This window comes from Strix uralensis, chromosome 4 (genome assembly GCF_047716275.1).
Source record: "Strix uralensis isolate ZFMK-TIS-50842 chromosome 4, bStrUra1, whole genome shotgun sequence".
NCBI lineage: Eukaryota > Metazoa > Chordata > Aves > Strigiformes > Strigidae > Strix > Strix uralensis.
Window position 1 is genome coordinate 117347368 of NC_133975.1, and position 24046 is coordinate 117371413.

At 39.3% G+C, this 24046-nt stretch overlaps 1 protein-coding gene across 1 annotated transcript; it reads left to right on the forward strand.

Moving 5' to 3' along the window:
• The first annotated feature begins 5909 nt into the window (after positions 1-5909).
• BDKRB1 (bradykinin receptor B1) lies at positions 5910-7068 on the forward strand. Its single transcript, XM_074865235.1, has one exon. The coding sequence runs from the start codon at positions 5983-5985 to the stop codon at positions 7066-7068; it is 1086 nt and encodes a 361-aa protein (XP_074721336.1). The 5' UTR covers positions 5910-5982.
• Positions 7069-24046: the final 16978 nt, after the last annotated feature.

A 24046-nucleotide genomic window follows, 5' to 3' on the forward strand; every position in this document is an offset into this window, starting at 1 on the left:
TGAGACTTTGGCCACACAGGTGGCTGACTCCACATTCAGTCCGATGGATGTGGCTGGGGAACATTGCCAGAGGAATGGCAAGAATAGCCAGGTGATATTTCTGGCCTGCAGTAGGTACGAGCAGGAATAATTCTCATCTTTTCACTGTCTAGTTTTTCAGGTTGATTAGTGACTTCACTTGAAATCCAAAATTAATGGTCTCAAAAGCTGTTAGCACAAACAGCTGGTGCTTGTGGACAGGCCAAGATTGCTCTTTTTTAGGCAGGGTTTTGTGGACAAGTCAGGATCTTGGTTCAGGTCTCCAAATCCCCAAGCAGTACTTTAGCCACCAAACCCTCCTTTCACTCCATTCTTCCATCAGCACATTGTGGGTTCCCAGCCTATATTGACTCCTTCCATATCTTTCTGTTTCAGCCTCATTAAACTGTAGTTAGTACAGCTTGATTATTACTGCACTGTGATGCTACCAGGATCATTTATTAGGAATTGTAAATCACTGCACCAGGATTTAAGCTATCCCTAGCAACCACTGTCTATAGTATATGTAAAGGAATCCAACGAAGCTGAACAAAGAATTTTACATCATGAGATCACATCAAAAAGCTTTTCTCCTGTTCCAGAATAGATGAATAGTTATAGCAGATAACTGTATTGATTTGCAAACCATTTCAATAAAGAAAATCAAACTGTTAAATCATACTGTTCCAAAAAGATACCTTGTTCAGATCATTAAACGTTCCAGGTACGTTGCAAGGAAGATTTTTAATGCCTGAACTGCTGAACCAAGAGCCAGAACTCTGCAGACCTTTTGGATTTCTGCCATTTGTCTACCATGTAGTGTGTGTAATAATTGAGCAAACAATCTTACCTCTGCCTTCATCAACATATTTGTTTAATCTTTCTGATCAGAGAGGCTCAGTTAACGTTTGTAAATTCCTATGCATCTCTAGAGAATGTGTACTTTTTGTGGGAAAGTCAACATAGACAGGGTGGCTGAAGATCATATAAGCTTAAAACATAAACTAATGTACTGTGAGTATCCCAAGTTGAAGGCACCAATAGACAGATATGTTTTAATCATGTATACACAGCAAAAACCTTTTAACTGTTGACTCTTATATAGATGTTTTTAAACTAATCCTTCACATTCCTTTAATTTGTGGTCCATTACATCTGTGCAAAATGTAAAAAGTTACGAAATCATTATATGCTTTCTACAGGTTGAAATGAAGACCCAAGTTGCAAAGAAATAATAAATTAAATTCCCTTTTTCTATAAAGTTATGGCTTCCTATGTGGACTTGTTCTAAGTTGTTTATGAGCTGGAGCTACAGCAGTGCCTATTCATTTCACTATTTCCACTAAATGTAGACTCCCAATTTTGAATGTCTCTCCACTACTGAAAGAAGTTCTAAAGATGTCAATGAAAAACAACAGAAAATAAGAAACTAGATTTACAAAGAGGAGTTGGATTTGCAAAACAAGATTTTGATCTCATTTTGAAGTGATGAGTTTCATAAGACTATGCTATTTATCATATAAATTTTAGACACAGCTGCAGTTTTCTGTTCAGAGTCTCTGAGTAAATGTGAATGTTGGCGTCTCCTAGAGATTCATGTCCAAGCAAGGATGAATTCCAGATTTCTTATTCTTGCTCAAATGTTCTTCTTTATGGAGAAAATAACTTAAACACAGAAATGCATTAGCGTAAGCAAAGAGGAAGTTTTAGAAAGTCTGTGACGAAGATCTCCTGTTGTATTGCACTTACCTTAATGAGTCAGCGTGGGATGTGTTGTTTAGAGATTGGTCTTCTGTAGGTTATTAGGATTCCTTAGGTAACATGTAATTCAAAAATTGTTGTGTTTCAGATCTTCACTAAAACAAAATTTTTGATTAAGGTATTAAAAAAACCCATTTTGGCAGAAGTGAAACATAACGTTATTTGAGATGTATTTTCTTATACTCTTTCATTTATTTAATAAAATAAATAAATGTCTAAATAGGATGCTGTTTAAATAGATGAAGTATTTATACATTTTAAATCTTCAAATTAAATGTTGGGTTCTTTAGAGTTTTCTCCAGTGTGATGGTGTTAATTGGAACAATTTTTCAAATTTTTCAATTTTACCAGTGTTTGCATAACGCTAAGTTAGTATCTTTTTAATGAATAAAAAGTTGGAATAAACGTATTTACCATGATGATAGGGAAGTTCATAATAAGATATCATTTTAATACACTTATCAAAGAATGTACACAGTTGAATAAGAGTTCAGCGACATGGTACATGTGTTAGGTAGGTAGCTAATGGGAAGAATGTTTTCATATAAGTAAATAATATTCCAGTCCCTTGATAATTTCTCACCTGATTTTAAAAAGAAGTTGAAAAACCCTATTGTTTACACAGATATACTTGAGAGATTTGTATTTAAAATCTGAGATGCATCAGATACGATTTTTTAAAAAATATTGCTTTAATCAGAGGACAAGCAGAATGAAAAAGATTAAAATTTATAAACAACTAATCTTAGGCTACAAGGTCCCAGCAGGTAATTGGATAAAAAGAAAATTATCTGTGGGTGCAAGCCTGAGAAAATACAGCAGTCATCATGTGTTACAGAGAAGTAATGTTCACAGAGACTCACAGACACCTAGAGTGGGGTGCCCTAGACACCTATAGTGGGGTGCTAAAGAAATTGTTTTTCAAAAATGATGGAAAGGCTGACATGGGGTGTAGTGGGTCCACGTTTCAGCAGCCCTTCCCCTATACCTATTCTGCTTTAACCCCAGCTCCTTGTCATGGTCTCCCCCAGGCTGGCAGAGGAAAGAGCTCCCACCACTACAAAACCTAGTTCAAAGTTTGTCTTTGTGTGCATTGGCACTGAGAGAGCAGTCAGAGCTATTGATAAAATTGTCATTGTTACAGACATAGTTAATCATACAAAGGAACCTTTAATTGTCAAGGATCTGTAATTGAGAGCTTTACTTAGTGGTCACAGGAGGATAAAAGTCATGGCATATGGCTTATATGATTTCACAATGAGAACAAAATATTTCACATGCCTTGAAAATTACTACAGCTGACTTTTGGAGAAGTTAAAAAAAAAAAAAAAAATCCTGGGGCTTTCTTCCAAAACATAAGATCACACACATCGTACATGGCCAACAAAACACTCAGACAGAACTCAGACACTCAGTCGTGCCTCAGGATGTATCTTTGAATTCCCTCAGTAACCTCTGTGCTGTTATTTACCAACTGCTACTGAATTTGAAACTTTGCCTAAATTGCCAGGAAGGACAAGGAGCAGGTATGTCTCTCTGTTTTTAATGTCTTACCTTTATTAAAATTATTTCAACATACTTTTTATATTAAAAAAAAGTCTGTTGTGCTCTCAGTTCTGATCTGTGCAGTCTAGTAAGTTTCCCTTTCTTTTTTACTAACTGTGAAGGTCAGGATTAGTTCTCTTTATGTGTAAAAACATGATTAATTTTATAAAATTTCTTTATAGCTGAACATATTTAGCTGTTTGCAGAATTTTCTCTTTCAAAGTAATCTTTAGTTTTAAGATTGTTCCCAAAGTTGTACTTATTTAGTGTTTCCAGAATAGCACTATTCTAACCAGGCAATATATATTAATAGTAATAATGATGATAGATTCACTGTACATGGAAATCAATCAGAAAGCAGTTCAAAGCAGGAAAAATATGTCATTATTTGCATCAAGATGACTGGAATGAGTTAAGTACAGAAATTGAAAACCATTCATGTGGCTAATTGTCCATTAGCACTAAATACTTAAAAATACTTACAGAAGAAAATTGTCTTTGAAGAAGAAATAAAATTAAGCAACTGAAAATTAATTGCATTTTCTGTCAGGAGGACATCTGGAGCTCTAAGTTTATAAAAGGCTTGTGGCAGTGCTCAGACACTGGCTAGTAGACTCTGAAGAAATTTTCCCCATGACAAACTCTACAGAAACTTCATGTACAATTACTAGCTGAACAAGAAGTCAGATTTAGCTGTGGGTAAAATCTAAGTTTCAATGGAAAGTAAATGTTCCTGTAGTTTTTAGTTAATCAATAATCAATAAATTCATGACTCCAGCCCAGAGATCACAGAGAGTGGGCAAATTGACTGGCGTAAACTGATAGCAAGAAATCATCAGAAAATGGGCAAGCAAGGAAAATAAGCACTTCATTCCCCTCTATATTTAGTAAAAGTAATATTTCTATTTACAAAAGGAAATGTTTAACTGCTATCTTTCTCCTACAATATTTTTGACATATAATGTTACAGATTTTCTTCCATTACTCTCAGACCTTGGCCAGCCTCCTGCTATAAAAAGGTTAGATTCCTGCTGTCTCACAGAGACCCTCTTTGATACTTATCAGCCATTTATTTGCTCTATATATCTTCTCTGAAGTTTTAGATCCTCTCCAGTTGTCTTAGCTTGCATGAGACTATCAGTGGACTAGATAACATTCAGAGTGTTTTGAGGGAAGGTGTTCAAAGCCAGTGAGATATTGTAACTTGGGTTGTACCCCAGCTCCCTGACAAGACCGCCAGCTTGAGCGAGTTTCTGAACTCAGATAAAACTTTGCTGCTCATTTAATTCTGCAATGATGAAAAATGTTCTGTGCATTAAATACCAAATTGTGTGATGTGAAATATTAGTACTTAATTCCTAGAGGCATCACAGAGATACGTATTGCAAGCTGCTCAGATACAGACATCACTAAGGCTGTACATACATGTGAAAGAAATGAGCAGTGGTCCTAAATGCTTCCTTCAGAAACTCGCTCCTTAGCTGTCTCCTTGGTGTAAAAATACAGAAACTGAAAGAGCAGAGTTAAATAGCTATAGCAGAAAGTAAAAATTCAGGATGACTGATTGAAAAATATTGATTTTTTAAAATGCATTCTTTTTTATGATTGACATGCTCCACTTGGATATGAAATACTGAAATGGTAGTTGTCACCACAGGCTTAGTAATGTCTTCCCTACCATAATGATTCTGAGACTGAATGCCTGTAAAAAACACAATCCAGGCACTATAGTTGAGCATGACAACAGGAGAATAAAATCACCTCAGGAGGCAGCTCTGGCAGCCAGTGGAGGATAATGTTTTACCATGCTCTCATTCCTTCACAATCTCACATGGAGTTACCAGAGAGAAATAAAACTATTTCCAGTGCTATAAAAATCTAAATGCTTTGGAGGCTGGAGCTGCCTCTCTCCAGCTGAACTCAAATGAAATTTTTGAACTGGAGAAGAGTGCTGTGAACTTGGAGCTGCAGAAGCCTTCTCTTCAGGCAAGGTTTTAAGCATAAGATTTTAGAGGAGTCGATATTTTATTATTACAACTGCTGACGTTTGAGGGCAATAGGCTGTCTAATCTAACAGTAACTTTGAACGCAAAGTCCAGCATAGGAGGAACTGAGAGGGAACAAAAGGGTGCAAAATTAAGCAAACAAGTGATGCACACAGAGAGGGAGTAGCTTTCCCAGCTCTGGGGAAACGGGCATCATCCTCCTGAAATTATACATAGCACAGAAAATAAGAGTAAGAGAAAGGGCAGGGAAGGGTGCAAAGCTAGCTTTGTGTCACCAGCATGAGCCCCATTACTCTCAGGGAGCTGGAATTTGCCTATGTCTGTTTCTGTCATCAGTCTGGAGGAGACATACAGAACTATTTACACTAAATTGGCACTTTCCTTCCTCTGTGTCACTTTAAACAATGGCAGCAAAGAGAGGAAATTTCTTAAGACGAAGTTCCATCCTTGCCAATATGGGAACATTACTCACCGTTGCACATATGAAGCATCTAGACTATAATAATCAGTGAGCACTAATAAAGAATTTCCAGCAGTTATATGTTTGTTGCACCACTGATGGGAGACAACTTCTGGAATTTTATGCTTCTTTTTTGCAGTCTCTTTCTCTCATTTCAAAGACATCTCCTGTTCACTTCAGAATTTTGAAAAAATGACTGAAACTCCTCTACTGAATGTTCCATCCTCAAACCTGAGTGCAAACATGAGCAACTCAACTATTTGCCTGGACTTGAATGACTGGTGGGAAATCGTGTACTATATAGTACCCAAGTACATTGACACCATCTGTGTTATTGGAATGCTTGGAAACGTGTTTGTTCTCTTCACTTATTCACTGCACAAGGACCCCCTGAAAATAGCTGAAATCTACCTTATGAACCTAGCTGTTGCTGATCTTATCTTCCTCATGTGCCTTCCTTTCTGGGCAGAGAACATCAGGAATGAATTTAACTGGCCCTTTGGCAATTTCCTTTGTCGCAGCACCAGTGCATCCATCAGCCTAAACATGTACACCAGCATCTACTTGCTAGTGGTAGTCAGCATGGATCGCTATTTCACTTTTGTTCATACCTTGAACCACAGAGGGATACGGAGCAAAACTATGGCCAAAAGGATCTGCTTGCTCACCTGGTTCTTTGGCATCCTTCTCAGCATCCCAACCTTTATGTTTCGGACTGTGAAACACTTTCCTCTGTGGAATATTTCAGCATGTGCTTTAGACTTCCCCACCCCATTGTGGATAACAGCTGAAAGCCTAGTATTCAACTTAGTAGGATTTGCATTGCCATCTACAGCAATCATCTTCCTTAATTTCTCTACTATTTGCTCCCTACAAAAAAACACAAGAGAACGAAGAGCTCTCAGAACAAAGAGTTGCAAGGAGCACAAAGGCACAAAGGCTACCAGATTGATCTTTGCAGTGGTACTGATGTTTCTTTTGTGCTGGACTCCTTACCATTTTTTTGTATTCCTTGATATATTATATCAGATGGAAGTTATCAAAGGCTGCTTCTGGGGAGAACTGCTCAACTTTGGTGAGCAGTTTGGTTATACTCTGGCTACCACCAGCAGTTGCATTAACCCTGTCATTTACGTCTTTGTGGGGAAATACTTCAGGCAAAAGGCTTTAGAAGTTTTTTCACAATTTATTCCTTGTGGATTTCCTTTGAGCTGGGTATCGTTCAAAGAAAAGTCTTCATATTTCAACATGCTTCCAGTCAGAAGTAATTTAACCTAATGGTTCTTGATTCCATCTTCATTTTGATATTACAACTTATTTCAAATAGCATTAAAAATGAATATGAATTGCACTGATCTGGCATTCACAGACTAAGCTAATTATTTATTAAAGTAATTCACTTGACTATTTGTCCTCATGTTTGCCTTTCTTTTTCTGTCATCCGTCCAAATGCATAACATGTGATACCAGAATTTTATACCAAATTATCTAACCTGTCTTATCAATTATAAATGACTTGAAAGAAAAACTCTGACAAGGTATCAGAAGTCTGGTTTCTTTACAGAAAGCCATAAGCTAGCTGAAATTTTGCGGCATTGTATCTGTGATGACAACTACTATACCACCAATAGCACTGTACATAAAATTATAACATGTATTACAGAGCAAATATGAGCTTAAACTTCAGCTGCTAGCTGTATTTAAGCAATTATAGAATAGGTCCAGTTATTTTTAACAATATTTTAAATGGTTTGCAATTTCATGGTAACATGGAAAATTTGAATAATTTTTTGTACATTTCAAATATATTTGGTGCATAAATATTGTACAAGACAATGTACCACAAAGAAAGTGTACAAAGCAACCCAGTATTCTTCTCAAAATCTGACTTTTTTTTTGATCCAGTAAAATGTTACACAATTGCTCATCAAGTACATAAAGATTATTTTCAATTTTTATATGTAAAAATATCAGTGATGGCCATTGATACTGTATTATTTTGGAATAGGTTTCATCTGAGGCAAATCCTTAGATACATGTTTATATTTTTATGAATCAAAATGAATAAATTGCATAACATCCCATTTTATGCCATAGTCTTGTTCTTTCTTATATTTATTATGTATTTTGTCTCTTTCCCTGTTTCTTTGGGGAAGAACAAATACATAGTTCTATGATTAAAAATCCTTGCTGCTACCAGAATATAAACTCTGGTAGTAGTAGTAATAATGACATAACAATAATACACCAGAAAGGAAATAAAGAGAAGGAAACTTGTTTTCCACCACAGCCACATTGCAGAATAGACTGAAGACAACTGAGATATATGTTCCCATAACTATAAAAGTATGTCTTCATACAGACATGGAAGAAGACAACAGGAGATACAGTGCAGCCTGTTCAGCCAGAAAGATATTGAGTACAGAAAGGGACATACAAGCACATCATTTGTACAACAGTTTGTTTAATTAGTTATTATAAAGCCTGCTCAGTCTTGTACTCACTGTACCAGTGCTGCGTTTTCCACAGTTCTTTTTAGTGTCGCTGTTTTGAATATGGCATTAATCTCATTTAATTATAGAAATCTTCCTGTTCAACTTCATTGCAATAAGATTAATGTTAATTTTTAATGATTCCACCAAACTTTTTGAATCAACAGTGGAAGACTTCTGAAGAGTTAAAATTCTACCTTCTTGCAGTGATGGTTTAAGAATTAAGGGTGGATTAAGCGATCAGGGAGGAAAAAATCACTCATAGCTTTATTAGTTTCACTCCTTCTGTCACAGGCATTTTTAAAATAAATGTCAGGGTTAGACATTAGCAGTAACAACAGCATGTAAAGTCCTCTGAATCATCTGAGATCAAAAAGTTAATTCCAGTCTACTGCAAACTGTTGCACATTGCATTTATTTAATGCATCCCCAGTTGAATCCTTAATTTAAAAAAATTTCCAAGCAGAGATATTTTCGGGGGGGGAAAAAAAAGCTGAAATAATGGAAAAAAGTGTATAAACAGAAGTGCCATTTTCTGACTATGCATGGGGACCTTAAAAGGGAAAAATATCTCGTCTTGTCTGACTAACACTTGTCCATGTTATGCAATGTATACAAATAAAGGGAAAACATTCTTGAGCACTGGCATATTCAGGGTGTGAGCTAATAGACTGAAAATCAGTCTGAAATCTGAAATCAATGGAAAGTCTCCCATTTGTTTCAATGCGCAAGTGACAAGGGCTTTCATGGAAGTGCTGCTTCCATTTTACATGTGCACAGCTGCCAGGAAAAGCATCTGTAGTTTAACTACTGCTTTAAACTACTGAACAGGTTCCTGCAAATCAATAGATTTACTCTCCAATATGAATGTACATAAATTAAAGTATTTTTTATCCATGAAGTAAAAATTGATCAGCTTCTCTCATTACTGATTGTGTGAGCTGTATTAATATAGAAAAATATAAAGAGTAAATGCAATTTACTCCACAGCAAAGGCAGAATTCTATGTTTAATCAGAAATAATCCACTGCCCAGATACAGGGTGAAGAGTGAGAGACTAACAGTAGTTCAGCAGAAAAGGTTTCATAGATTAAAAGTTGAACATGACCCAGGAGTGCTATGTTGTTTCTGCCTGAAGGTGTCTATGACAGCAGGTAATGAACTTAAATTGTAGCAAAGGAGGCTCAGGATAAGCATTAATAAAAACCTTCTCTAGATAAAGGTAGTGATGGCCTGCCTTGGAGAGAATCCAGCACCACAGCAATGGAAGCCTCCGAGACCACTTTAAGCAGCCATTTCTGGGGATGATATGAGTGTATTCAGTTCAGCCCCAGTACAGGACAGGGAGTTTATTGATGTGCATCTCTCCACTGACTCTTCCTCTTGTGGTCAATAAATAAAGTTTCCTTTTTTTTTTTTTTGCACTTCAGGACTCTTCAGCTATCACCTTTCAATCAATACTGAAATGTCAGCTTTGATAGCCAGTCAACCAGTACTGCCAGGCCATGTGTAATGCCCAGCTCAGTCTTAGTTTACAACACAGCCCTGCTAGCACTAGTGCAATAAAGTGATATTTAGATATATGGATAAAGAATAAAGATTCACTGAAACCACTCCCAAGGAATAATACAGCCTGGGTTTACATTTGCAGTATCAAAACATTTTGACAAGTTATTTCAATTTTACAAACTTTAACTGTAAAGGTAGGCAGTTCTCATAACAGATTCTGCCTTTAACAACAACAAAAACCAAAACGTAAGCCAAAACCAGCTGATCCATTTCCAAAACTGAAGCTAGAAGAAAAGACATTGATCACTAAAAATAAAGACAGAAACATTTTCAGAGATCCTCAGCCACATGAGCTTCTAGCCTGTTAGGAGTCATCTTCCTGGGAAGAGAGTTGTTTGTCATCCCTGTGAAAATCACACAAAATCAAGTAAAAATGTTTACTCTTAGATGGAAGAAAGCAGTCTGCATGCAGTACAGATATGCTGGAGTTTTCAGCAGTCAGATCCCATTCTCACAGAGATGCTTAAACCCTCCACAGTTGCCTGTGACAGGGTTTCACAAGACACCTGGTCACAGAGCAACGGGACCCGCTTCACTGCCTGTGGGTGGCTGTGGGCCAAGGGCAGTGGATGTCAAGGAAGCTGCTTGCTCATGGTTCTAGTGAGCTTGTTGGTGCACTCCCAGCAGCAGGAAAGGAACAAGTGACAAAAGCTGTGCCAGATCGCAGGACCAGAATCAGACTGGGGAAATGGGGCTGTGGCTGGAGGTTCATGGTGAACAGAGAAATATCTGACTGGAGAATGGGAGTCAAGAAATGGAGAAAAAGGATGAGAGGAGAGAAGAAAGCAACTACCAGTGTCTCTATCAGCCACTTTCCAATGCAGGAGCATGTGGAGGAGCAGGGAGGTCACATCGACCAAAAGAAATCATTGAGGGAGGAGAGGAGACGGGAACTGGCTGCACCACGAGACACAGCAGGAACCAGTGAGTATGTGAAGGAGAAACAGCTGTGACAAGGAACTGGGAAAGAGCTGGGACCTCCTGGGCAAGGAGGCCAGAACAAAATGTAGAAAAGGGAAGAAGAGGCAGATGCCTCAGGATGGGACTTGGGATATTTTGTTCTCTTAAAAAAAAAAAACAACCAATCAACCAAACAAAAAAAACCCCACCAAACACTAAAAGAAATTTGAGTTTATAAAATCAAGCATACAAAGGCCAGGAAATGTTTGACCTAAGACTGTCCCTGAAATCTCAGTGTGGCCTCCTTTAGTGTATGAGTTGTAGTACAGTCTTATATGACTAAGCTTTGAATTTCCAACATTGCAACTTAACCACTTCTGATTTAGTTTGTGTCACTCTGCCTTATGTGGGAGAAAAACACACTTACATAAACCAAACAGCACCCTCAAGGAACTAAATCATCAATCCTCCATACTAAATAAAAAAATCAGTATTGATAATATACATCCTGCCTTGAATTTTACAGATAGAAATCTTTAAAACAACATATAATTAAACTTAAAAATCTGCCACAGTGAGATTATAATCTTATATAATCATTAATATATAATATAATAATTTATATCATATATAAATAATCATAACCAAAAAGATTAGAAGACATTCTAAAATAAGAACAATTAGGAAGAATTTTGTCATCAGCACAAATGTAGGAAGGAACATCCCCCTTTCCCTGTAACACGATAGAATGCCTGACAAACAGTAGACACCACCCTTGGTCACTGGAAAGAAGGGCTCAAAACAACCTCATCATAGAAGAGTAAGGAATGGCTTTGGGTCCATCAGGAGGGCAGGAGGAGGGTAGAACTGGGGATTCAAAAAAAAAAAATCTTCCTCTGTCATCTCGGGGCACATAAAGAATAGCTGGAAACACATGTTCCCCAGGCTGGACCATGCAAGAGCAGCTTTTTTTTTTTTTCCTAAGGCTTGAAGACAAAACAAGTCCATCTGAAGAGCATGCCAGCTCATCTTAGTTACTCTGGTGTTTTAGCTGTTTTTTTGTTTGAGTTTTCAGTAGTTGCTGTTCGTTGCCAAGACTGTTATTTCACACATGACTGAGGGTAAAATCCTGAGTATCTTTCCCAGCCTGTTGCCCTAGATGAGGGACCTGCCCCCTTTTTCCCTAGCCTCAACCAATAGAGAGCCCTTGTAACTAGTATGTTTCTTTCTGGTGGAGAATAGCCATGGACCCATTTAGTCACAGGTGTCACACCCTACTTTAATTCTCCAGAACACACTGCATTGCGAATACCCATCACACTGAGCAAGAGAAAGTGTTAGCAAAGCTCTGCTCCAAAGGAAGAGTGAACACCTCCTTTCTTTCCTTTTTTGTTGCTGTTGCAAAACAGGGATGGTCTTGCTGGATGAGTTCACTCTGCAGGTGCTCACAAAGAACCAGGATTTGACCCATTCTTGAGTTTCACCTTTATTATTAAGCATGGCTTGAACAGATCCAGCTGCCTCTCAGGGTCAATCATAGAATCATAGAATGGTTTGGGTTGGAAGGGACCTTAAAGATCATCTAGCTCTAACCCCCCTGCCAAGGGCAGAGACACCTTCCACTAGATCAAGTTGCTCAAAACCCTGTCCAACCTGACCTGGAACACTGCCAGGGAGGGGGCAGCTACAACTTCTCTGGGGAACCTCTTCCAGTGTCTCACCACCCTCACAGTAAAGAATTTCTTCCTTATATCTAATCTAAGTCTACCCTCTTTCAGCTTAAAACCATTACACCTCATCCTACCACTACACTCACTGATAGAGTCCCTCCCCAGCGTTCCTGTAGTGCCCTTTAAGTACTGGAGGGCTGCTATAAGGTCTCCCCGGAGTCTTCTCTTCTCCAGGCTGAACAACCCAACTCTCTCAGCCTGTCCTCGCAGGGGAGGTACTCCAGCTCCCTGATCATCTTTGTGGCCCTCCTCCAACTCGTGGGCAGCAATACATCATACTGCCTCATGTGAATGGTAAAAGGAGAGAAACCTGCTTCAGCACTCTGCTTCTCAGTTTCTGGTAGGAGAACCATATCCACACAACCTACTATGACCATGCTGTTGCCACAAATACAATAACTCTTGTGCCATCAAGCAATGGTCATGAGGGGTTATTAAATGACATGACATAGTAAAAAGGGATCAATGAATTCAAAACTTCCTACTTTTAAAGCAAATGTGTGGCTGGTGGCAGTACATTCTACAGGAAAACACCTTAGGAAGCAGAAAACCCTCTTCTGACAGCTTAATGTTGTGCACTGCAGGTTTATTCCAACAAAATCTTCACTGCCTGCTAGCGATATTTTCTTTCAGGAGCTGAGGCATATTCTCCATCAACACTCTAATCTACAGCTACAGCTGGGAGAGATGTTCTCCTCTGGGAAGTAATTCACACACAAAAAAGTTCACATTTGGTTTCATGCATTGCTATTTATCTTTTTCAACTCCTGCACAACAAATCTCCAGCCACACATTAGGAATTAAATCAGCCACCACTATTTCCCACAGGTAGAGCTGGAGTAAGTCTTATATCCATCATACAAAACTAACTCAACAGATAAACTGCAAGGTTCAAATCCTGAAAAACTTTTCAAGTTGTCCCAGTATCTTTTTGATGTATAGCCAAATGTTCATGTCAGGTAGCTATGGAGTGAGAAATGTTCATCAGTCAGGACTGGGAGGAGGATAAGTAGAAATATTTAATCTGCAGCCTCAAGCACTCCTTATCTGAGTGACAGAACTGTTCTATGAATAACAGGTTAGAGGCCAAAACCTCGCCACATGTACATCACAGTAAATAGAAATTAGTGGAGCTATACCTATTTGTACCAGCCAAAAGGCTAGTTCTGAACAGAAATAGTGCCTACCATTACACCATTTTAAAGTTACTATAATTTTTTAATTTAAAAGAATTGCATCAGTGTAAAGCTAGCATAATAAGCAATAGTCTGTCTCTTATTTTTAAATTAAGCTCAGTTATGAAAAGGATAGATAAATTGCAAAAGAAAGCCAAGACTTGATACTAAATTTAATAAATGGAAAAGCAGCTAAGACATTTTCAAGAAGGAGAAAACCAAGAAAATTTAAAGATCAGGCTGCTTATTCTGCAAAAGTTTAGTCCGTCTCAAGAAGCACTGAGCCTCTGAGTGAGGCCTCTAGCCAAGAGTTAGCAATCTAACTCTTATCTGCTGGTTGTGTGTCAGCTTCCTGGCGTGGATGCCAGTAATTCATAAGGCAAATCATACAGAGCAAGAACACAAAATCTCTCTGACGTGGCAAGTGGTAGTCAGACAATGGGTACAATACATCTGATGGAAATTAACACCCTACAAATATCCTTATGTTTTAGGCATTATTGTGGATAAATAGTAATCTACTGGAATAGTCAAAATTATTTGTGAGAAGATGTTATGATGATTAGCACAGTTTTGTCTCCTTCTGTCTTGCCTCAGACATTTGGATGTGATGGGTTGCCAAGCACCGCTGGGTCGGCTAAATACAGTTCTGCAACTGTAAGAAAACTGCTTTGTGTAGTGTCATCAACTATATATCCAGGCAAACTTTCTTCTTCCCAGTGTATGGGAGAAAAAGAATACTCTGCTTTGTTTGGCAGCTACTTCAGAGCTGTTAAATAATACCTCATCACTAGCAGGCTATCATGGAAAAGGTTATCATTGCGCTATTAACAGAAGAGGGGATTAATAATGGCAGAAGATTAATGCAACAAACTGAACTGCAGATATATAGGAACATATGTAGATTGCCATTTGTCAAGGGTATCAAAATCCCTACAGCCAGTTCATGACTTGATAATAGAGACAGAGAAGCATATTCAAGCTAATGGGAAAATACCTAGCAGAAGCAAGTTCCAGAAAAGAAAAAGTCTTTCTTTTATCAAAGGACTTCTAGGTGTGCATACTACTGAAGCTTCGAACATCCTAAACTTCAAGGCAATTCTTTGTTAAATTGTCACTGCAGATGCTCAGTGATGCATTAAAGACATACACTTTCCTTCCACACATGGCCTTATTCACACCAAGACTTAGCATCTTTTCTTAGGCCTACCCAATACATGCACTTTAGTAGCCCAAGAGTAGAGGATAGTGGTCTAACTACAGTCAGACAACTATGTACAACCAGTACCTCAACTCCCTGAAACTACAGAGCACCAGCTGTGATCCCTACTCAGCCCTTTTGGCTTTCTGCAGCAACTGTATTAGCAGCACTCAGCTGACCTTGAAGGCTTGCTTTCAGCAGTAAGATTGTGGTCAAAAGAATTCCAATGACTAAGGCACAAGTGTGCTTTTTGAGAGACAGTTTCAGTTCTTATCTCTGCTACAGCTTTTTTAAAAAAAATCTTGGAGAAATCCTTCATTTCCATAATTATTTCTAAAATAGCCTTGCTAAACTGGACATCTGATTGCTCTGGTTTCCAGAGGCCTGTTGGAAACCAGCACCTTTCAGATGTCAGTAATTCACCTTACCTGCTGAAGGCGTGCTGCATTCATGCTGCTTAGAAATCCCATTTGCTCCGAGGCTCAGTGGTATCAGAATGTCTCCAAGGAGCCTGGAAGAAACAGCATCAGGCAGACAAGGGAGCCAAGCCCTCACTGTGGGGGCAGATGGGGTAGTTTGGTATCTGGGGATCTATTTGCAGCCTTGTAGGCTGCTGTAAGCTCTACGTGCAGCCTAGGTTTGCTCTTAAAGGTACCAACAGTCACCCCAGAGGTGAACCCTAGACCAAACAGTATAGCCAAAAAGGTACTTTTGTTTTGAGGTTACTGTGATCAGACCCACAGATTGCAGGGTCACTGTCACCAATATGTTTCAGGTCACCATCAATAGAATAAGGCTTACAGATTTCACAGATGTCTTGTGACACCTAAAAATAAAACAGGCGTATGATATTCAGATACTATAATAACAGAAGATATCAAGTATTTAATCTAGACTATGAAAGCCAAAATTCTACCTTATTGCTTATGGGCACAATACATGTCTTGCTGGTTGTTGCATCCTCAGAGGGGGCTGCATTGCTGTTGTTTTCCTTCCCATGTATTGGATGGTTTGTATTTACTTGTAAAATATTAGCTAAATAAAAGAAGCAATCATACCTTTTACTGTGAAAATAACCATTTACTTGGAATAGCAGGACAAAAAACTGTTAGAATTAATCATATCTCATCTTTGATGTTGTGGGAAAAATCAAATATCCTTCAAGTACACTGCGTGTTATCCAAATAAGAAGTCCTCTAAACAGCATATGATGTCCCTGAGAAGCTACACAAAAGTACCACTGATTGGTCACTTTAAAAGGAATAGTCCACGGAGAAAGCATGTAAACCAAGGGCATGGTTTCAGTAGAATAAAATTAGATGTGTGATGTTAGACCTGCATTGTTCTTCCTGCCTTGCTCTGCTTTGTTTCCAGGCATTCTACACAACCCATCCTGTTTATTCAGATGAGCTGTGAAGGATTTGAAAGAGTTATTTTGGGATACTGTCCCAGACTTTTGGGATACTGATGTGAAACACAACTTCCTTCATGCATTGGATTCTTTGGTCTTTTTTTCAAATTCTAACTACTCAGACTAATATTACTGGAGTTATCTTGTGCCTTGATTTTAGTGAAACACTTCCTTTACCAGTTCAGTAGATCATTTTCTGATGCGTTGGACAATACTGTATCCAGTTGTGTTGTGGGAGACGTATCTGAAGTCCCTGGTCACTGGTGGAGGTAGACCCCGCAGGAGTAGACAGTGGCAGATGATGCCCTTCAGCAGGGCTCCTCAGTCCAGCCCCACAGCCTCTCTCCTGCCCCATCATCAGGAGCACCATGCAGAGCCATCCATGTTTAGCATGTGCTGGCCCAGAGCAGGAGAGCCCCTGCAACTCTGCAGTAAGGTCCTAATCTAGTGGCAGAGAACTTGAAGACAGGAACCAACAGTACAGTACAAATGTGATGGACTAATCAAACCATCTTCCTTTTAAGAAACACCATCTTCCTAGATGTTCAAAATATCTTCTTTTTGTCACACAAGCCAACCGGGAAATACCTTTGTTTGCCCAAGGTTATTGCTATATGAAGTGACATTTTCTGTACATCTTTCAGGAATAAATAAGACAGCAAGAAACACTCAGCTCTCTGAACTGAGATGCACACAGTTCCCTGTACGTTCTTCTATGGTATGAGGAGAAAGACTGAACAGCTCTGATGCTATTAGTCCAACTTAGAGTACGGTTAGTAAGACTTACTGAGCATTAACGATAAACTCATTCCACAACACTATGTTACAGGAAAAATATCTATTTTGAGAAATATGAGTGTATGTTATCAGAAGCTGTAAGAAAAAAACCAACACAGTTCCTTTTAGAAAAAGAGCAATAGAAATACGAGAAAGTCTTAGTCACTCTAACTGAAGACAGTTTTGTACTCATGAAAAAATTCTGGTGTGATAATTTTAAAATATAGCATCATTTTTTACTGTCCTCTGCTGTAAGTTTTTATTGAGTTATATGCTATACCTTAATCATGCACACTATAAAGAGTCAAATAATTGCTTTCCTTTTCCTAGAGATTGTCTTGTTTGTACAATTTTAAGTATTATTAATGTGAAGGTTATTTCTGAGAGATACTTTTTGGTATTCAGCTTATCCAAGTTCACTTCTATACTTCCTTAGGTGATAGAAAAAGCTATGACATGAGAAAGACTTCACTGGCACAGCAAAGAAATTAGACAACCAACTCCATCCAAAAATAAAGCAGCAGTAAATATACAGAACATATTAATGAAATTCTCTATCATAAGCAGCTACTACACATGTGGTCCAAAAGATGTATATCTTATAAGTAAAGCACTTGGAAAGGTCATGTTTGGTAATGGAGACAAAGGTAAAGGACAGCAAAATAGTTCAATGTCTGGGAAATGACATGTGTGTCATGGAAGGGAAGGTTAAATGAGTCATAGCTTAGCTGCGAGACCCAGGGGCTGTTGGTAGTGGGCAAATCGCTTCTGTCAATATGGGCTGCTCCATCTGACATTGGGTCAACAACTGTACCTCCTTGGTGAAAGAAGCCAAAAAAGTAAACAGCAAGTCAGAAAACTAGAGGAGATGCCCTCTCTTGTCAGTCTAGGCATTGAGAGAGACAGCAGGAAAAAGACTGTGTGGCCATAATTATATACAGTCATGTAATCAGAAATCATCCTCACATCACAAACCCATTAAGGGCAGTAAATGAAGGTAGGGCAGACAATGGAGGTTGTTGCATTTGCTTGCTTTCTGCCATCTGACTTTTCAGTGTTATTTGCATTATTTTGCTATAAATAGTTTCTGAATATATGTATAAATATGGAACTAAGTACCATATTTTTTAGTGTTTAATAATCCATTTCTTCTTCTAAAGGAAAACGGGGAGAAGCTACAGTGCTCTGCAATACAAATATTCTCTAATTCATGAGGTCTGAAAAACATCAAATCACTGTTTGCAATATTCTAGGGCATTAACTCTTCCTCCCTCCACATATACATTACCATAAAAACACTAAATTTCTCTTCCAGAAAATTTGTTTCCAGTAACTTCTAACATAACTGACTGCAATTACTGTCTGATACTGACTTATAGCAAGATTTATTGGTTTGATTAGAGTTGGTGAACTGTTTCTAGACAGGCATTTTATTTGAAAAATACAGCCACTTTTTTTCCTCAAAAAAAAAATCTACAGAATGAACATGCTTTATGTGTTTTAAACGTTCATTATCTGAAATTATGCAGCAGATGGTATATATTGCAGCATACTAAAGAATGGTTAACTGTTTATTCTTGCCGTGGCAGTTTCAGCTGCTTATTTTCAGTGTGGACAGCTATCCAAAACACCTACTTTCATTTATCCTCCGTCACCCAGGAAACTTTCAGACCCGTTAAGAAGAGCCTCACACACTTTTTGGCAGGAGCACACTCCCACTGGAGTAATCAGGTCACTTCTTTCAAACTGGCTTGTGAACAAAGTTTTGCTGCCAGAAATGTTGGGGGGTGGGGGAAGGAATATGGGAAAGAAAAGGTGGTTCTTTTGATTTGCTGAAGACCATGCTTTGCTGGATTAGTAGCAGCCCCTGAAGCTGCTCTGCCTCTGTGATTCAGCTGGACACTTCTGCTGGAACCTAGCCAGGTTTCTTCTGCTCGACCTCGTTGGAGGAACTTCTCTATCCCCACTGGGTCTGCAGACATGGAAATGAATTGAGAGTTTTTGCACTAGCGCTTACCAAGCTGGAGGAGACCTTCCCAAGAGACTAGTAAAAAAAGTGGCAAGCTGCACACACAGTGCTGCATTGTTTCCCAAAGCACCCTCAGCGTAGTTCTACCAGTGGCTGCTATTGTGGGCTATTAAAATATTGACACTGATTAGGGGTTTTTGTTGAAATGCATCTCTCTTCATTCTCAAGGGAAGGCCATGTCTCATATTCTGCTTGCTGCTATGCACAGCTTACAGTGCTGTTTCCAAGTGTGTCTCAGAAAGACTAATGATGTTTACAGTGCTTCATACACATTTAGACACAATATTTTCATGATAATCACATCTAGAATTCACACCACCCTGTTAGATGGCCTTCTCTGAGCAGAAGAAGAAATATCTGCTAGTGAAAATGGTAAAACAATATAGAGCTTCATGAATGGCTGATTTCTCTACACCTCTTTAAATTGCAGTTGCAATTTACACAATTCCAATTCATAATATGTATAACAGAATTTCAAAATATATCACAGCAGGTCTCTGGTGATGAAGCATGGCCCACTGCTGTAGAACCCTGTGCAAGGAGCATTGATTCATAGCAATTTTTGACCTCTGTGAACAGACAAGCTAGACATACTGTGTGCACCGCCACTGTGTGCATGCTTGTACTGGGAAGGCTATGGGAGCTGTGTCATGCCTCTCCCTCCTACCCAGTCCTCCTAAACATTGGCACTGCCCAGTGTAGCATGTGTTCACTGAATTAAAGGGTGCAACAGGGCCAACATAGCATCCTTGTCCAATCCCAATTCTTTGCACACCTTCATATAAATCACAATACACACAGGCTGATACTGCAGAGACTCTGCCAGCTTAGATTAGAAGCTAGTAGTATAACACACAATAATGCCATAGGGCAAGCCAAGTCCCCAGCAACATATGCACTAACGAAACCATCACCAGAACTGCCTATCTCAGCAGAGAAACCACCAGCAGATTCTATATGGAACACACCATTAGAGTTAATGCACCTGAAAGAAAAATGAAGGGAAATTGCACATAAGCAGCAAAATGGAGGGACCAGAAATGGGATTCAGTATTGGCCAGATGAAGCTGAAACTCCCTGACCCATTCCAATCATTAAATTGCTTCGCTCTCCTTGATGACCTCTATTAGGGAAAAACACTGAAGCATCAGACAGCTCCCAGCATGACCTGCTTTGTTAGACAGCCCTTGTCAGAGAGGTCAACCAACCCGCTTGCTCACCCATCTCTCATTTGGTTTGAAGGAGGACTGAAGGGCAAGACAAAGAAATTTTCCTGAAAGGTAATATTTGCAGTACAGAGGCAATTGTTGGTGATGGGTATGAGCATATCAGGGAATTACAGCATGCATATTTTTCTTCAAGAGTAGATGAAAGCTCTTACTCCTCCATTTCTCGGCTACTGCAATTCCTTCCCAGTTACAACCAATTTTGGTTGCTTTAATTGTTCAGAAAGACTTGACCTAGTAGCCAGGCAGTATACACCTGCAATCCATCTCTGTCCTCTGAAAAACATCTGTATTGCCCCCTTTAACACTCTCTCTACTTCCTGAGAAACTTCTGGCATTATTACTTAGGCCCATAAATGTAGAGCAGAGCTCCGTTAAAACACAGAAATTAAAATTCAAAGCAGAAGCTTGTGATTCAAAGCAAGGTGTGCTATCTCAAAGCTACTTGCTTATCAACCCTAGCCCTTTGAAAGGCATGATAGCGCTTTTATCTATCACATACTGTCCAGTAAACACTTTAAGATTTGTGGATGTCAAGGGATCCTTACTATGCCTATGTCTTTTCACAGTTGCAGCAGTCAACGTGATATTGTTATGTGCAACAAGGTATTGTGCCACTGTGCTGAAATTCAAACAACTGGTGCAAGATGTCTTGAATGCATTCCAAGTAACCAAGGATATTATTGCCTTCCTAAGGGTGAAGTGACAATGTTGTCAACTCCTCAGAAAAGGAGGAATATCATCAGCAACATTTGAGCTGCTTCAGGGACAACAGCAGTATACCATAAATGAACCACAGAAGAAAGTCTGTCCTTTATATATGTGCATCTGAGGACTCAAGAGATGGGACAGAGGGAAGCAGAAAGACTGAGTGCATGAGTGCACAGGAGAGAGGAGCTGGGGGATTGAGAACTACTAAGGATATATGCTAGCTGACATGGTAACAGGAAAGGATTAATGTCCTTCCTGCAGAAACATGTCCAGAAATAGTGTTGCCAAGAGACAGAGGTAGGAAGGTCTGTCAACAGCTGAAGAAGCTCCTAATGATACTTATACAGAATTTTGTTGTAACCTAAACTGTTTTGCATGACTTTTGCTAAGTGCATATTTTGCATGAGGCAAATACTTCAAATTGTTTAGTTTAAATATTTTCTCCCTCTTCACAGGTAAAAGATGAAGAAAGCACGCTGCCAAATGCAATGTTAGTAATCTTCTGAAATCTCAGCATCTTGCTTTATAATTATTCTGTAACCATAGGCAGGTTGCTTCCAAGCAGTGTGCACCTAGGTTTAAAGTTCACATTACAGACAGTGCTTGACTACCCTCACAGTAAAAAAAAAAGTTTTTTTACATTCAGATGGAATTTCATGTGTTTCAATCTTCATCCCTTGCTTCTTGTTCTGTCACTGGGCACCACTGAGAAGAGTCTGGCTTTCTCATCTTCATTACCTCCCATTAGGTATTTATGCATGTTGATAAGATCCCCCCTGAGACTTCTCCAGGCTGAACAGTCCCAGCTCTCTCAGCTGTTTCTCATAGGAGAGATGCTCCAGTCCTTTAATCATCTTAGCATGTGATGATTATGTGCTGGACTAGCTCCAGTAAGTCCATACTTTCTTGTACTGGGGACTCCAGACCTGGATGCAGCATACCAGATGTGGCCTTGCTAGTGCTGAGAAGAAAGGAAAGATCACTTCCCTCGACCCAAGAATTTAAACAGTCCTTATACATGCACTGGGTCACAAATAGAGAAGAAAAAGTAAAATATAACTATAAATGGACAAATATGGCATTGCAACAGAGAGGGTGGAGAACCAACAGTTCTTAGATATTCTAGTTATCATACAAGAAACAACAACATCAAGGCTGAGAAAGGCACACTACTGAACTAGAGTACAGTTTTTTCCTAAGTCATTCTCCTGGAACCTGGAAAACTACGTTTAGGTCTCTATCTCAGATGAAGCAGAAGACATGTAAACATGTGGCATGTCTAACCCAAGAGCTAGCAGGTAGAAGAGCTCTTTCCTTGGGCTATTCCACCCTGGTTTCTCTGGCTTTTTCTGGTGAGGAATGCTACACTGGGCGGTTTAGGTGCAGGACCCCCGGCCTGTGGCTCCCAGCAGAATTTAGGATCAAGATATTGACCCAAAAGTTTGACTCTGCCAAGGGTTGTGTGATTCTGCCAGTTCACTGACAGACTTGCAGATGTCCATGGGATTTTTAACAACAGAAATTTAATGACCTATACAATTAGATAGCAAAACAATATCAGAGACAGTGGTACATATACATCGACATCATGAACCTAAATGCCAAATTGTCCCTGTTGTTAATCTGTTCTCTAGCCAATTGTCATGGTTTAAGACCAGAGAAAAACTGAGCACCATGCAGCTGCTCTCTCACTCCTTCCCCCTCAGGGATGGGGAGGATAAAATAAAACAAAAGGCTTGGAGATCGAGATAAAGATAGAGAGGGATGATTCACCCATTATGGTCATGGGCAAAAGACAGACTCATTAGGAGAAGAAAAAGAATATTGATTTCATTTGAACACCATGACCACCAACACTAATTTACCAATCAAACAGAGTAGGACAGTGAGAAATAGAACCACATCTTAAAAACACCTTTCCCCCTCCCCTCTCTTCTTCCCATGCTCAGCTTTGCTCCCAGTTTCTCTAACTCCTCCTCCCAGCAGTGCAGTCAGGGAATGAGGGTTGAGGTCAGTTCATCACATGTCATCTCCGCTGCTCCTTCCTTCTCGGGGGGACTCTGCTCTGGCACACCTCCCCCACTTCTTCCTCCTTCCTTCCCCTGATCTCGATGTTCTGATAGGTGTCCTTCCCAAGTCATCCTCAAAGTCCCAACCCTCTCTCAGCTTTCCTTTCTTAAATACATTATCGCAGAGGTATGGCCACCATCACTAATTGGCTCAGCCTTGGCCAAAGACAGGTCCAACTTGAAGCCAGGGGAACTTTGAAAAAGTTCTCACAGGAGCCACATCTGTAGCCCCCTCCCCTGGTACCAAAACCTTACCACACACAAACCCAACACACCAGTACAATTGCTTTAATTTTGTTTGCCTTTTTCCTCTCAGCAGTAAAAAATGCATAGCCTATTTAAGAAAACTGGAGCAGATCCTCAGGTGATGGCAAACAGCTTTGTTCATCACTTAACTGGAATGTGTTTTGCACACTTTTTCAGGAGTTTTTGCTCACTTATAGGAAGACTGTTGGGTTGAATGTCATGCCATTTTTAAAGTTCTCTTGGCAGAAGCACAAATTCCCCAAACAGCAGTGCAATATCACAAAAACACTTCTACAAAGCAATGTTCTCCATTAACTTCCTTCTCCAAGGAACAGTCTCCTACTGTCTCTGACTATGGGCACTGCAAGATGTGAGCATGGAGGACTACAAGGCTACAGAGGCAGTCTCCATACCATGGACCCTTTATCTGCAACGAGGCTACTCTGGATTTACAATTCTGTGAGGGTGCAGAAAATGAATCATATATCTTGGATATTAGCAGAAGAATTCTTGCTGCCTTGTCCTTTTGTATACTACATTTTTAATACATATTACCTTTGTTGCTTGGTTACTCTCAAACCTCCCAGTGCAGTTTTTAAAAATACATTTATTGCCTGCCCATGCAGTCTCTACTCAAAAGAAGCAATCAAGGAAGTAGTGCTTGGCAACACAGAGCTGGATGCTGGCTGTTTCAAACACCATGCAGAACTCACTAACCTG

Coding starts and splice junctions, on each gene's coding strand:
- BDKRB1 (XM_074865235.1), top strand. CDS start 5,983: ATGACTGAAACTCCTCTACTGAATGTTCCATCCTCAAACCTGAGTGCA.